The sequence below is a fragment of the Leptonychotes weddellii genome, chromosome 3 (assembly GCF_054177405.1).
Source record: "Leptonychotes weddellii isolate Sample4059 chromosome 3, ASM5417740v2, whole genome shotgun sequence".
Lineage (NCBI taxonomy): Eukaryota > Metazoa > Chordata > Mammalia > Carnivora > Phocidae > Leptonychotes > Leptonychotes weddellii.
The window spans coordinates 49,826,058-49,843,141 of NC_138371.1; the positions used below are offsets into that span (position 1 = coordinate 49,826,058).

Consider the following 17,084-nt stretch of genomic DNA (forward strand, 5'->3'; position numbering starts at 1 on the left):
ACGCAGAAGTGTTCAGTGCTCAGTAAATGGGAACCAATGTAGTTTGCATGCTTTTGGCTCTTCTACAATTTGAGAATCTTACTGTGATTTAAAAAAAAAAAGAACGAAAAAAATGTCCCCATAGTCTTACTTTCTTTCACCCAAACTCCTCATCAGAAGCAGTATGGACTCTGACAAACAAACTGAGGGTTCTAGAGGGGAGGGGGTGGGGGGATGGGTTAGCCTGGTGATGGGTATTAAAGAGGGCACGTTCTGCATGGAGCACTGGGTGTTATACGCAAACAATGAATCGTGGAACACTACACCAAAAACTAATGATGTAATGTATGGTGATTAACATAACATAATAATAAAAAAATAAATTAAAAAAATTAAAAAAAAAAACAGAAGCAGTTGGGGTTGACACATCAAAAAACCTTACCTCATTCTCTGATGAGCTTGCAGAGAGCAGCACCTCCTGGGCGTCAAAGAACTCAGAGACAGACTCTGACATGGAGAGGCGGCTCTCGTTGGCTACCTGCTGTGACAGGGGGAGACTGACATGGATTTGCTCACCAGCCTATAGAAGACAGAAGCATTTGGTGTCATTGTTATTCCCTTGAAAGAAAAGCTATTTGTTCAAATTAGACCATGACGTACTAGACCAGATTTCTAGAGAAATGCACACCATATGTTAAAAGAGTGGTGACAAGTAATTTTCACTTGCAACTCAGTAATGATCATGGCCTAAGTTTCCTTCTAATATGTCTAAAGAATACAAAAGGCATGGCTGAAAGGTGATGGTACTGTGACTTGATTTCAAATCAATGCTTAATGGATATTAAGTGGAGTTAAACAGCTTGAACCCCTATGAAGACCCTGAATTGATTATGGAGACAGGTTCATTCTCATATTCTTAGATCCGTCATTACTAGCTATGTTCTAACCAGTATGCTAAATCTCAAGACATATTTGTAGAAACCACTAGAGATATGCTAAGAAAAGACTCTATAAAACTAAATTTTTAAGACAGAATATATAAAAGTCACTTTCCAATTTGGTCTTGAACTTTAACCAATGAGATAATATGACTCGAGTATTAAACCTATGGCAAACTGTATTTTTATTCAATACTATTTATATATATATATAGTACAAATATCAGATTGCAAAGATTCAAACTAAGACTGTTAACAATTTTTGAATGATGAAGTTGTAGAAATACTTCTGGATTCTGAGCAGTTGAGTGAGCATGACGGTCACCAGATGCCACGTGATGCACGAAGGTGAGTGGATGTAGGGTTGGCAACTTAAATCAAAAAGAAGCTGTCTTGGGATGGCATTTCCTAAGCAATTAGATGCCAGAACCTTGGCACCTGTAGATTTCTAGTAAAATTTATGTTTTTCTAGAAATATGACCTTCACATGAATTAAAACTCTCACCTTATTATATGTCACTGTATATAAAGCTCTAATATTACTGTTGAAAAGTGTAAATTCTCATGGTTATAAAATAGTAATTTTTATAAAGGGTTATAAACAGAATTATACACTAAGTCTAGCCCAAATACTGAATGTTTTCCTGTCCTTTTAGCATTATGTCAAAATTTCTCCTGAGAAATGGAGTAGTAATAGCGCCTACCTCAGAGATCATTAGGAGTGTCAAATGAGATAACACACGTAATGTTGTTAGCACGACACTCAGCACATAGTAAGCGCTCACTTGACATGTGCTAGCTATTAATTATCAGCATCACTATTAGTGGCTATAACAGCATCATTAGTATTATTTTAGTAAGGTTAGGTGATTTCTCCTAAGATAGGGCTTTTAAAATAAACCTTAAGAAAGTCTTCATTTAGCATCTTCTCAGCTAAGTATGTTTTTTCCCCCAACATTTCATGGGCCGTTTGATGATAAGGAACATTTCAAAGGAAGACTGTGACAGACACAGAGAATTCACAAGCTGGAATAGATATATAAACTAAATATTCAGTGGCATCAGGTGAACAGAGATATAAATACAAATAGAGACTGATCACCAAGAATAAATGATATTGAGCTCATGTACATCCTTCACTCCAAAGAACACCGAACTGTCAACAACACAAATATTTATGCAGAGAATCTTATTAGCAGTGAAAGAACTGTATAAAAAAAACCCAAAATACGTAGTTGATTTAGATGCTATAAAGTAAGTATTTTCCATTTATTAAAAATGAATCTTACCTCATCAGGGCTAGGGATAATATTTACACTGACAACCTGATCACAAATAATAGATTCTGAATGTATTCTGTTCAACCGACTTCTTAGTTCAGCATTCTGGTTGAGTGCCTTAAAATAACAAAAATTGCACATGTAATTTCAAGTTAATAAGCAAGCATAAAACAGAATAAACACACAAATACACACTGGACAAGAGTCTATGATGCTCTTAGTTATAATTTTTGGAGTCATCATAGGCCAGATCCTACCAGTAAGAAGGAAATGAATGGCTCAGAATTAAGGTACTAATTTTTTATAAAATAAGAGCGTTAATTAGTAGGTTAGTGGGTTGAAAGAGTTCGTGGATTTCATAAAAATGATTCATGGAATTTTCTCCCCCTTTCAGGCCCATTACATCCAAGGCCGGTCTACCACCACATATATATTATGTTTTGCAGCCGGAGATAAAAACTACTGATTCTTTCCATTTTTGGTTCTAGTTTCTAAAATTTGGGAGTTGTCTCCAAGCCAGATAGTGATATTAAAAATTATTTGGAAGTGGGATGAACAATAAACTGGCTTTAATTTATAAAATTATATTTTATTCCAGTGAAAAAATAGTTGTATTTTCATTTTTTAGGAGCACATACACATGAAAGTGCAGCCCAAAAGCTGAGCAGTGTAGACACGGACAAGCATAATAAAGAACATATCACTGGAAGGAACTAACTCCAAGTTATCAGCATCACTACTTTCAATATACCCTCAGTCTGCATCAGTAAAACGCTACCTGGTATAACAGTTTAGGACGTGTGGCAAGAAGAGAATAGCTTTACATAAGCTTTACTCCCTAGAGGTGCCCTGTGGACAAAGGTACTTGCATCACATGGATGCATGGGCACATGTTCATTCCCTATATATAAGATAGATGTAGCGAACTGGAATTACATCAAGGATCAAAGGACATGGGAGAACAAAGCCCAAAGAGAAGCTGGACAGTTCCTTTCCTTTGCATTAAAATCAGCAACGAGAAGAGGGAGGTGGATGCCTTACTGGGTGGAAGAGGAATGTCAGGACTTACAAAGGCATCTCCCCCAGAGAACGGGCATACTGCTTTTCTTCAGATGGAGTGTATGGATATAGTAAACCAATACACATACAAATATAATATCATAATTCTAACTCTGTATCTATTAAAACAGGATAAACTACAAAGTGGCTAAACTTTACACTTGCATTGAGCAGTGCATAGTCCTTGAGCATGGAGCATAGAATGGCCTCTCCTCTCTCCCTCCAACACGGCTTCTGCTTTTTGAGGAGAAAACTGTTCACTCATAGCTTTTGGCTTTTGTTTAAAGTCTTTATAACCAGCTTGTAAAATATGTGTAAAATATAACACACGTGGTCCGGTGGGCTGTCAGGTATTGATGGAGTAAAGGTGGATACAGATCTTACAGTTGCTACGTTTATGTATTGAAGGAAATATGTGTCTAGCTCTTTGAGAAAACAGGAATGTGTTATTTAGATAAAAGATGATTACTCTCATAGTAAATAAATCATGTACTTTAAAGGAAGAATCCTAGTATCTTTACATGCTGCAAAAGTGCTCAGGGTCATTGTTCCCAGAGCAAAATCTCAAACACTTGGTAGTTACCCCTATCCTTTGTGACCACTAGACCTATGCTTATTTGTTCTTTCACTATTTCTTTGCCCATAAGTATGCTGAAAGTTATCTTGTTAATTGAAATATTTGGAATCAGATACATTTTACTGTCCTTTAGGTGGGAGGCCTCGTGGTGGGTCGTTTGCCGGTTTTAACTGCAGAATCATAGTCTTGACTTGATGGTTTGAGACAAACCTCGACGGAGGGTTCCTCCAAAGTGACTGCACTGTCTGTTGTCACTGGAACAGAGCTAACAAAACAACACCACACAAACTCCACAGCGAGGATAAATAATGGTTTTCCTCAGGGTAGGAGTTTTCAGCACAGGCTTGCCATTTGTCACGAAACTGGTACTACTGTTTGCTCTGGATAGCTTAAGTGAAATTCTCACTTCAGCTCTTATCTCAGCCAATTGTCATGAAATGCAATTGTGTCTATAGGTGTGTGGGAAGGCACATACGGTAACAGCTCTAGCCACAGCAGCAAAGGGGGATGAACTAAAAGTTCAAAAGGAAAATTTTATTAATAATACATATGCAGTGGTAGAAGAAAGTCATTGTTCTATAGCCCCCCAAAGCATGGAAATAAGGAATCTTCCAAGTCTGGCGGCCCCAGCGGCAGAAGGTGGAAGCGGGCAGACAGCCGAGCGTGCAATGGTCCATTTCTGCAACATCTTCCCCGGGTAGCTCCTCCTTTTGCCTTGATCATACAGACTGTTTCTGAGGTTTGCAACAGCCACGTGCCATGAGCTCTGTGGTGCCGTGCTCTCAGGCAGTGCCCAAGACCACATTTATTACTTCCCTCCCTGAAACGCAACTATTTTCTCCGTAATGATATCACGGAAATCTTGGGAACATGGAGGAATACAGGTATTTTCTGTGAAAGGACACTATTAGTGATAATTAACATGGAAGAGCCCAGATTATGGCAGAAACAACATTCAGAATGTACCCAAGGCTCATGAACAGTGGAGAAACAAGGAAAAAGGAGGGGCATCATCAGCTACTCACACCAGCCACGGAGCGAGAAAAGCTTAAGGAGACTTGTCAGTAATGACATTGTTCTGTTGGTGGCAGATGGAACCAAAGACCTAACGGGGAGGGAGCACCACAGGAACTGTGCTTAGATTCTTCACCAGGCAGATTCTAGGCTTATTCTCACTACTTGTTTGAGTTAGTGACCTTGAACTACACACAAAACTCTCCACTCTCCCTTTTCCCCATATCTCATGTCCTTCAGACACATTCAAGTTTAATATATCCAAGAAGCAAACCGTTCCTTCTCAATCTATAGAAGAAGTTACCATCTTGAAATCCCAAGCCAGAATTAGCTGTCCAAATCCCCACCATGTTGGCTATTAACTACCATTATCCACCTTGGCAGACAATGGATGAGGCTGACCTTCCACTGGGTGAGACTCGGACAGATACATTTTACTGAACAGAACTGTGGGTTCTGGGAAGGAAACATGGAATCCTGAGGGCTAAAGGATATGAAACATATGGCAAGATGGAATCATCAGAGACTTAATCCCTTTGGATAAAAGCAAAACTGATTCAAAAAGAGTGAGAAAATCAGTATGGAAGCTGTCAAAGCTAGAGTGATCAAGAATCAAATCCTGGGAATCACTTAAAAATCACCTTCTTTTCTTAAATTCTAAAATAAGTACATACTACTACAGTATATTTGGAAAATACAAAAAGTAAAAAAACAGTATTTTAAAAAAATTCATAACTTACTACCCTATCAACCAACTGTTGATAGCTTGGTATATTTCTTTCTAGTTTTTTCCTATACATTTTCCACATTACTTAACGGGTGCATACTTTACATCACTTATTCTTTGTATATAAATATTTTTTTTTAAAGATTTTATTTATTTGACACAGAGAGACATAGCAAGAGAGGGAACACAAGCAGGGGGACTGGGAGAGGGAGAAGCAGGCTTCCCGCTGAGCAGGGAGCCCGATGCGGGGCTCGATCCCAGGATCCTGGGATCATGACCTGAGCCGAAGGCAGACGCTTAACGACTGAGCCACCCAGGCGCCCCTGTATATAAATATTTTATTTGATGTTGCAAACTCTTCACAAATATGACTTTAATAGTTGCATAATAAGTGATTATCTTCTATAATTGGATACTTATGGTATTACTGATTTTTCCCAGAATAAGTAATGCTGCCACGAATGTTTGTATGCATAATGGTTTTCTACATGCAGCATTACTTTCTCAGACTAGACATATCAGTCACGGGTCAGAGGGTTAAAATCTTTTTAAGGCTTTAAGAAATATTGCCAAATTATGTCCAAAATGACATCAATTTAAACTTACTGGATAGCTAAAAAGAGATACAAATAATTCTATGAAGAATATCTTCATGCACAACAAATTTTGCCACGTTTCAGGGAATTCGAATTCAGGAATACTCTTGGAAGTTTCATCCCGATAAATACCCCACAATATTTATTTTCTGTATGTGAAATGTTGTAGACAGGAAGGATGGTAAATACTACAATCAGGATATTAATTATGGTACTATGCCTTAAGTTGATTTTTTGCTTACATTTCCACATATACTGTATTTCATTGATTCTAAGATCTCCTACATTTAACACCTCTGAAGTACTGTCAATTTCATTGACAGCAGTTTACTTTCTTTTTTAGTAATGCACATAATGATGGTACATCTAACAATCTATGGCATGTTGATTTAATGAAATACAGTAATTCTAGCTGAAGTACAAGGGACATATTCTGCTGCTCACATTTATATGGACCCAACACCAACTATATTTAGCACAAGCAGTGCATAGATTCTGGGGCCAGAGACCAAACTAGTAACAGTGTCAGAGGGTAATGTATTATAGACAGACTCAAGTCAAGTCAAATCTTTTATTATTATAGTAACCTGAGGTACTGAAATTATCTTAGTTTTATATACTATTTGATCTTGGGGTTCAGGATACTACAGTAAGGAGGACATGAAATTGTAGCTGTGAAATAAAGTCATTTATAAAGGGATAGAGACCACACACAATGCCCGGTCTTACAGGTTCGAATCTAACATCTATGCCGCCTCTCACGTGTAAAGTTACCTTTAAAGTTTCATGGAGGTAAAATAACAGAATTATGTATGTCTTTGTGTACACACAGATCAGGGAAGAAATATCACTTTAGAAGAGGAATTCATTATCCTGTTCAGCCTTGCAAATTATTACATGCCTGAGGCAGGTAACAATTATTCTGAACAGGTAGTGAAGAATGCTAATTTCACGTATTTTATTTTATTTTATTTATTTATTTTTAAAGGTTTTATTTATTTATTTGACAGAGAGAGACACAGTGAGAGAGGGAACACAAGCAGGGGGAGTGGGAGAGGGAGAAGCAGGCTTCCCGCTGAGCAGGGAGCCCGATGCGGGGCTCGATCCCAGGACCCTGGGATCATGACCTGAGCCGAAGGCAGACGCTTAACGACTGAGCCACCCAGGCGCCCCTCACGTATTTTATATGCTATGTGTCCTCTAAAAGGATGATGGAATTTGCCAAGTTGATATCCTTAAAAGCTGTACTGAAAAGCAGCATTTTAATAATTTTACATATATCAAATAGGACGTATAACAAATAAAAAATATACTTTAAAAATGTTAGACTAATTTAAGAAGTTATTTAAACACAGTCCCTCTCTCTCTTTCCCTCTCTGTGGAGAGACTTAACTGGTTATAAGAAAAATATCTGGAAGTTTAACTGATAACACTTGAATATGGATCGAAGATGTCTTCAGGCCACCTAAAATCACACTATAATGTGAAGTTATGCTAATATAAAGAAGTACTCAGAACACTCGTCTCAGTATATGCTATTTAAGTATCTTGTTCAATTCTGAGTGCTATGTTGAAAGAGCGACAGTGAAAACAGAGTTGGCCAACCAGGATGGTTCCATCAGTTAACTGTTTCCATCTTCACTGTCTCCTCATCTTCCAGTTCCTTCCCCTCAAATGTGAACATGCTGACACAGCTGTCAAACTCCAAGGTTGACTTTCAGTCCATATACTATTTGCTGCTTAATTGGATTCTTCTTGAGACGATCAAAACCCTTTACCGTTGATCTCAATGGTCAGCGCCATCTAAATTCTTTGGCTGCTTCCCCTAAGTCTCCATCAAAGGATCCTCTTTTTGCTATGTCCTTTAACTATTAATGTTCTATATAGCAGCACCACTGACCCTCTTTTCTTCTGATTTACCAATATCTATAACTTTACCAATGTACCAGGGTATCCACATCTTTCTTTCTAGCCAGACCTTTCTCCTGAGCTCTACATCTATATATCTGATTGTCTGATGGATGGCCCACAGACCCCTCAGTCTCAAAAAAAAAATCACTACTTAGGCCTGAAAAATCAGTTCCTCTTGTATTCCCAATCTCAGGGAAAAGAACTATTACTATTGTGCTACACAAGGAGTCTTGACTCTGTTTCCTTGTCCCTGTCTAACATGCAGCTGATCTCCAAGCCATGCTGATTCTACCCAGGCCCCCCTCCCCTAGCCTTTGAAACTCTGGTATTTCCTGAGTTCAGGCCTGCATTATCTCAAATATCTTAAGACTCTGTCCAACTAGTTTTGCCTTAATTCCATCCATTGTCCATATGTACCAGAGTAAGCTTTCTAGATACAGAAATATACACTCACATTTTCAATTTCTGGCATTAATCACTCACGAGTTAAAATTCTTTAAGGCCTCCCCAGAACTGATGAGATAAATCTAAACTCTTTCATGTGGTCTTTGATGAGCTGGTTCCCATCTACTTACTTAGCTGTTTCTAGATTAATTCTTCCTTGTTCACCCCATGCTTAGGCCACTATGAGTTAACTGCCATTCTCCAGATACGTCTCCAGTGGTCTAACCATGGATAGTGATTCCCTAGAAGGAAGTGAACCGTCTATAAACTTAAATGTCTAAGCAAAAGCGATGGGGAATTCCAAAAGAGAGTCCAGCCTTAGGGGCAACGAGTATAGACTGGCCCAATGGGAGGCTATGGTCAGACATAAGAACATGAAATGCTGTGATGACACACAATAGGAAGCACTGAATTCTCCAGTGAATAGGGTATAACAGACTGTTTTTAGAGTACCAAATTATTTTTACATTTTTTGAGGGTAAAATTGAGCTTTCTGGTTAAAAAATATATATATGTGTATATATATATACACATATGTATATAAAAAACAGTAAAAAAAAAAAACCACCACAAAACAAAACAAAAAAAACCCAACAACAACCCAACAAAAATCTACTGAAGCTCTAAGTTTAGAGGTAAATAAATTATGTTTTGACAAGAGAAGAAAATACTTAACCCCCCAAATGTAAAGTTGATATAACTTTGCTTTATTTTACTTTCATCATGTTAGCATCAGGTCCTTCCTTGTAAACTGCTGCTATCTACTCAGGCGCAATTCAAAGCTCAGTTCCTCCTGATCTGTGGCTCTGCTCTGAGGTCAGGGATCTCCCATTCTTATGAACAACCAGAGCCCCAGAAATCTGCACCACCCATATGCTGCTCTGAATGGACTAGAGAGCCTGGTCCATTTAACTGTTTCCTTGGTAAATACTGCTCATCTCACTAATCAGATCATAAGCTTCCTGGGGACATGGCCAGGGTTACTTTTATCTTGGTGTTCCAAATCTTACACTATACCTAATATATAGTCAGTTGAATGAAATACAATGAATAAATGAATGAACAAATGAATCTCTTTAAACATTCCTCTTTATCATTTCTAATCTGATGCCATGCCACAAACCAGATCTCTACTTCCTATTCTTTTTTTTTTTTTTAAGATTTTAAAAAATTTATTTATTTGACAGAGAGAGACAGAGTGAGAGAGGGAACACAAGCAGGGAGAGTGGGAGAGGGAGAAGCAGGCTTCCCACCGGGTAAGGAGCCCGACGTGGCGCTGGATCCCAGGACCCTGGGATCATGACCCGAGCCTAAGGCAGACGCTTAACGACTGAGCCACCCAGGCGCCCCCCTCCCACAATTCTCTGTCTTAACAAACAAACAAATAAAAGCAAGCAAGCAAGAAACAAATACATTTTCAAAACAATCAACAAAACTAAAAGACAACCTATGGAGAGAATATATAGGAGAAGATGACTGCAAATGACATATCTGGCAAAGGGTTAGTATCCAAAATATATAAAGAACAGATACAACTCAACACCCCCAAAACCAACAATCCAATTCAAAATGGGCAGAAGACATGAATAGATATTTTTCCAAAGAAGACATACAGCTGGCCAACAGACATGTGAAAAGATGCTTATCATCACTCATCATCAGGAAAATACAAATCAAAACCATAATGAAATATCACCTTATACCTGTCAGAATGGCTAAAATAAAAAACGCAAGAAAAAACAGGTGTTGGTGAGGATGTGGAGAAAAAGGAACCTTCTTGCACTGTTGGTGGGAATGCAAACTGGTGCAGTCACTGTGGAAAACAGTATGGAAGTTCCTCAAAAAGTTAAAAATAGAATTACTGTACGATATATACATGATATATATGATACACACACACACATACACACACAAGAGTATTATTCAGCCATAAAAAGAATGAAATCTTGCTATTTCCAACAACATGGATGGAGCTAGAGTGTAATGCTAAGTGAAATAATTCAGTCAGAGAGAGATAAATACCATATGATTTCACTCATATATGGAATTTAAAAAACAAAACAAACAAGCAAAAGGAAAAAGAGAGAGAGACAAACCAAGAAACAGACTCTTAACTATAGAGAGCAAACTGATGGTCCCCAGAGGGGAGGTGGGTGGGGGGATGGGGGAAATAGGTGATGGGCATTAAGGAGTATACTTGTGATAAGCACCAGATGATTAAAATAAAAACTTAAAAAAAACAGTTTGTGCAAAGGAAAAACAAAAGAAACAAATACATTTTCTTATTTTTCTGAATACAAGCGTATACCACTAAGCCTCTATCATTTAATACATCTGAAGGAAACACTGTAACATTTAGGGGGTAAGAGTATATTTTGCATGTTTACAGGATGGTATCTGTATGTTTACCTAACCATTGTTTTGATCTCTCTGATTCATGACACTTTCAGAATAATGATTCCGAAGATCAATTACCACAGACTGAGTGTTCAACAGATACATGATATGAGGAGCCCAAGGCGAACCATTAAAATGGGCTTAGGGAAAAAGCCCTTTGCAGACCGGCAAAACAGTTGCGGCTTTGAGTGCTCATGCTCCCGAGTCCCCCTGGTTTTGCACCGGAAGCAGGATATGCACCTCAACTGACAGTGTTTTATGGTGAACACAGCAAGTGTGGCCCAGGTAACAATACTCAATAGCATGAAACTGAACACTGAGGGTAAGCTGACAGTTCAGGTACATAAAACATGGTGAGACAGTTAGTCCATTTTTAGGGACTGAGGGAAACTATTCAAGCAGGAGCCGATCCACATGGAAAACCACTTACCCAGGATTTGCTCGCTCCTTCACTCTGATCCAAGGCACCAGGAAGTGAATAATATTTTATATAAACACTGAGTTCTCACACAAAATCACATAACAACATTGAATTCTCAAAGGACTTTTTAAAAGTGCATTTATAGACTAAATGAAGGAAATATTTCAGAGGAAGTGCTCAGGGTCAAAAAGCATTAAGTGCAGTTTTAAAGGATTTTTATCAGAAATTTCAACTTTGATACATATAGGTATTTGAGGAGTATTATGAAGATCAATACATGTTGAATAATATATAATGAATTATATATAATGAATATATATTGAATAATATATAATGAATATATATTGAATAATATATTTTATGATGTACAATATATCTTGAAATATATAAGTCTAGCTTCAGAGAGCATAACTTAGATAGGAAGGAAATTCTAAAAGTATAAATCAGAAAAGAAAAAAACAGGTAAGAGTAAGCAATAATTTTCAACAGATTAAGATGTGGTATAAGTGGGAAAATATTAAGTGTGGAAGATCTGGCAGATTCTGTTGTATTTTACACTGGATTAAATATATTCTGGAACATATTTTAGAAGTGTAAATCATGTATAAATGCATGATTTATGGTGGTCTTATAAATGACCACTGAGAGCCATCAAAAGTATTCAAATCAGCCAAAAAAAATTATATGTTTACAAACAAGTTTGGTTGATTTTTACTCTTACCTTGACCTAGTCTGCAAGAAACGTTTAACTTCAACTTTAATTTAATTAATTAATTTTTAGAGAATTTTAAAATTCAATGCTGACATTGCAATGTCTTAGGGGAGTTTCGGTTGAACGTGCCATGCATGACAGACCACCTCCACCCCACTCTTTTGCCTTATGGGGATCAGGTATGCGTCACGAGAGTGAAACAAACACTCTCGTTTACCTGAGACAGTGACTGTCGGAGCCGTGCCATCTGCGTGCTGTGGCCTTTATTGTGATCCTGCTCAGAAACCATCTGCTTAAGCTTCTCCTTCTCTATAGCTATGCTATTAAATGCAGACTTCAAAAGAGAATGCACTGGGTGGGGGGAAAAGTGAGAAACAAAGATTAAATGGATCCAGAAAGAATATACAAAATTACAAATTCCTCAGCACTTTAACTCATGCATAGACATTATCTGGAAGGATTATATTACAGTCTAGTTAAAAGTCAGCCTTACAATGGAATCTTCCAAAATACCTATACACAAAACGAATACGGTAATGGTAATTAATCAGAGCGAAAATCCGCGCATTTCATACCAGAAAAGACTTAGATGCAGGATATAAAATATTGATATCAATTCTTAAATATCAACATTTAGAAAATTAATCTATCATTCCTAGAAGGAAAAGGCAACAGGTTTTACACTGTCATGGTTGATAAGAATATATGAACAGTTCTGTGTACAATGAATTCTCATGCAAATTGTTTAGAACTATTCAAATATTATTTCCCCAAAGCAGGTACCCAAAAAGAGCATTTTATAAATCCTGCCAAAATAAAACAGGAAGCTGATCTAGAAGTCCTGACTAGTTCTCTTTGAGGTAGGAAATGATTTGGTCTCGAGAACAGCACTTGAATTACTTTCTCAGCCAGGAACATCTTGATGTAAGCATTGCGTTCAAAGAGTAAAACTTCCAGGTTTGAGATGAATAAGTTCTGGAATTCTAATGTACAGTTTGATGACTATAGTTAATAATACTGTATTATATATTTCAAAGTTAAGAGAGTGGATCTTAAATGTTTTCACCACAAAAAAGAAATGGTAATTATGTGACAGGATGGACATGTTAGCTGATGCTATGATGGTAATCATTTTGTAATATTTAAGTGTATCAAATCAACAGGCACACCTTAAACTTATGAAATGTTATATGTTAATCATATCTTAATAAAGCTACAAAAAAACGAAATAAAAGCAACAATAAAAACAACACCCCCCCCCTTTTCTGTATACCTAATAACATACATTGGTAGAATCTGAGGTAGTCTTTAAGTTTGAAATACAGGAAGTTTGGATTTCCAACTCCTATCTTTATAATAACAGTTTCTATATATGCAAAGTCTTCTAAAATAGGGATTTCCATATTTGAGAACAGTTATTTTTAAGAAGTGGAAAATTTTAGCAAAAAACACTGGCTTGAATGAAGAGGGGAAAAATGATGGGATCACAAGGGACTCACAATCTATTGATTTATATGCCACATTCTAGTCATCATCAATTTAAAGGTAATAACTTGATAGCTGGAATACCTTAACCCCATTGGCAGTTCTAAAAGCTGACTCTCATACATTTCAAAATCCATAATTCTTTCTAAAGAGTTCGCTCAGTAGTCATAGAAAAGCCCTTTTTTTCTAGCATAGTTGGAAAGAAAATATGTTGTTTCAACAGAGGCTTTAAAATCCTGTTGAAACATGGATTTCCTGAAAACCTCAGGACTGCAACCAAATACACAAAGCTTTCCTGGGGCTACTTTCGAATTTATTCATCTCCCTTTAGAGGCTGTGCTATATGTACTTAATTCACACATTTGTTGTCTCATTCTGCCTGCTCCTACAACCATCCCCTTGTCCCCTTGCCGTTAGAAGTAAAAGTTACTGGCCATAATCCTATGCTGTTATATAAAGAAAATAACACTGCTCTAATCTAATGACATAATTAGCATCTGGCTAAGAAATGTAACAAAAATGTATCAGGAGTAAAATGGCAGGTGAAAGAAAGTTGGCCTTTCAGAATCTCAACTGAGAAATCTACAGAGAAAGAAGGGTGGGGTGGGGGAGAAGATTTAGCTTAATTGTTTATGATTATAGAATTAAAGAAATATCTCATAAGTACATCTTTGATGATGGCTTGAGAGTATGAAATTTTGTTGACTTCAACATTCCTAGAGATGTTCTCAGTGTGTGCCCCTTCTTTTCCTGAGCCACCAGGCTCTTGGGCATTATGGGGGCACAGGAGATGTTCCATTTAGCACACATTTTCAGGAATATCTTATCACCTATTACCAACAGCCTCAGGGTAAATTAATGTGATTAATTCACAATAAGATGTAAATGGCTGAAAACCACAGCATGTATATCTTTCTTCAAGAGATTATGCATTTTCAAAGACAATGCCTGGGAAGGTACTATCTTAAGTCAAAAAATGAATTTCAGCAACTGAAATTTAAATGCTATAGCAAAAGTGGGGGGTGGTAATTTGGAACCCAGGCTCTTGGTAAACATAGACAGGACTGATCAGTCTACCTACAAGCTACTACCTGCCTCTTATTTATTAGACCCTGTCTCTGTGGCTGATAACACATGAACTTACACAACATGCCTTATTGAAAATTTAATATGAAAAAAGGGACTTCCAGGTGGGCTCAATCTCCCCTCCCCTCAAATCTGAACTAGCCCGTGAAGCTCTGGCCAGTAGAGAGCAGCAGGTGATGCTGTGCCAAGTGAACAGGACTGGCAGCTTCCATCTCAGTCTATTCCACTCCCTTGGAGCCCTGAGCTGTCATGGAGAGCGAGAAGGACACAGTTGTGTGTGACCCTGCAGCCATTCCACCAACATGCCAGGAATATGGATGAAGCCACCTTGGATCTTTCGGCCCAGCCCAGCCTCTGGCCGAATATCACTGAGCCCAGGCCGTGCCACACGGCACAGAACTGCCTACCTGAGCCTGAGCCTAGATCAATGAGTGTTATTTAATAAAGGAAAAAGAACGACTGCTAAGGATAGCCCACAAGTCTGTGTTAAATGGGAACTAAACGACACTGAAAAAGAGATGTTGAGTCGTAGTGTGTGCTGGCCTGCCTCGGATAATTCTTGGTGTCTTTCCCCCCTTTCTCTCCCCCGCTTACGACACTTTCTTTCTCCGCTCAAAACTGTGAACCAAGAGGCAGGCATCACACCCCACTGCACTTTTGTATCTAGAACTCCGATCAGTATATACACTGCTTAGTCCTTTCTACCATGACCACCTGGACAAGAATGAAAGAGTAAACGGCAACCTCTCACCAAGGAAGAGAACGTCTCCAAGGGACACGTTGTGTTTGCCCGTACCTTTCTGTGCAATTAGACAAAATTCCTCCTGAAGCTTTGTGTAATCCGTTGAACTTTCCAGAGGGTCGGTGAGGTGGCTAGGGGGAGTCTGAAATTCGATATCTGCACAAAGGTTGGGGTTGGAGGAGTGCAGGCGGACTGGTGACATAGTAGCACTGAAAGGGACCTGAAAGGGGACACAGCACCAGTTAGGAAGAGCAATAGGACAGCAGCCCACATTCTCGTGCATAGGAAGGACGGCGTCCCCGCTCCAAAAGACTAGGTCCCTTTGGAATGACACTCAGTACTCGTTTAGTTGGCAGGTGGTTGGGGTGGGAAGAAGTCTCAGTTCTGAGAGTAGACCGAGTACTGCTGTGGGCTCACTGGCTTTTCCCTGTTACAGCGAGAGATGACTATAGGACGACAGGAAGGAAAGACAGAATCCCAGATAAGCTCCAGCTCTGAACCCACAGTTGGATCTCAAAAATCACTGGCAGGAAACAGTAGTTGGAACTCTCACAAAGTCTGGGTACTCGTGTCAGAGGACTTCTTATGCTCACTTGTTTCTGAGCCTGGAGCAGGAGATTACGGAACAGGTGAAAAAAATTCAAGGAAGATTTACTTGTTCCGTGGCCATTGGATAAAACATGAACAAGTTTAACAGTAAACATAGTCATGGCTTAAAGAGACTCAATTAAATATGAAATTGATTTATTAAAATATATTTGTAAATGAAATATACATGATATAAATTACTGTCGTTTACCTTTGTATGTTACATAAAACACTGTTACACATACAAACACGGCTTATGAAATGGCCAATATTGAAAAGCACTAAGTAAAAAAAGTCATATTACTATAGATTTTCCCAAATGGCTAGAGGTATTTTCTTGCCTGCACTGGATCTGGGCTAGTATTGTGATGGGTGGAGACAAAGCACTGTTCCCTCTCCTTCTAGAAGGTTACACCTGACCATTATAAATGGCATCAGCCAAACATTCTTGGAAAATGAGAATACCAATTCCTATTGTAAATCAGATTACCAGTAACCTCCCCTAATTCTTACTGCACAGATGTTCATTCAGTTATCTTCAAGAATCTCTCTTAGACTTCCTCCACAAGCTGAATTTTATATAAATTAAGGGGTAATTCACACCTTCCAGCTAGCAGGAAATACACTTGTCTGATGCAGATGTATATCAGAACCACTTCCTTTTTTTCCCCCCTATTTTGATAGAGCTTTAAACTTCCTGACAGAAGAAGAGAGAGCAAGTGGAGGAGGGGTGAGGAGGGAGGAAGAGGGAGATAGAAAGAGACAGGGAGGGCGCCTGGGTGGCTCAGTTGGTTGAGCGACTGCCTTCGGCTCAGGTCATGATCCTGGAGTCCCGGGATCGAGTCCCGTATCGGGCTCCCTGCTCAGCGGGGAGTCTGCTTCTCCCTCTGACCCTCCCCCCCTCTCATGTGCTCTCTCTCTCTCCCTCAAATAAATAAATAAAATCTTTAAAAAAAAAAAAAAGAAAGAGACAGGGAGAGAGACAGAGAGAGAGAGAGATAGAACAGGAAAAAGGAGCATGTACTTGCGTACTGAGGATACACAGGATAGATGGAGGAGATGGAGAGAGCTGGCTGACAAATCTAGGCCGAACGGCAGTTTATGGACCTGGGTAAGGGCAGTTGAGAC

The 17,084-nt window shown here is 38.6% G+C and overlaps 1 protein-coding gene across 10 annotated transcripts in view; it reads right to left on the minus strand.

Annotated features, from left to right (window-relative positions):
* OSBPL6 (oxysterol binding protein like 6) overlaps positions 1–17,084 on the minus strand; it is a 67,751-nt gene that overhangs the window by 19,558 nt on the left and 31,109 nt on the right. For 5 of the 10 annotated variants that reach the window (XM_081814103.1, XM_081814096.1, XM_081814099.1 and 2 more), the window contains 5 exons: positions 15,423–15,588; positions 12,273–12,406; positions 11,353–11,376; positions 2,207–2,314; positions 422–559 (listed from right to left, as the gene is read on the minus strand). In XM_081814103.1, the coding sequence (XP_081670229.1) occupies positions 422–559; positions 2,207–2,314; positions 11,353–11,376; positions 12,273–12,406; positions 15,423–15,588 (570 nt within the window). The remainder of the gene's footprint in view (positions 1–421; positions 560–2,206; positions 2,315–11,352; positions 11,377–12,272; positions 12,407–15,422; positions 15,589–17,084) is intronic. The other 5 variants (XM_081814097.1, XM_081814100.1, XM_081814105.1 and 2 more) reach the window with 2 other exon arrangements.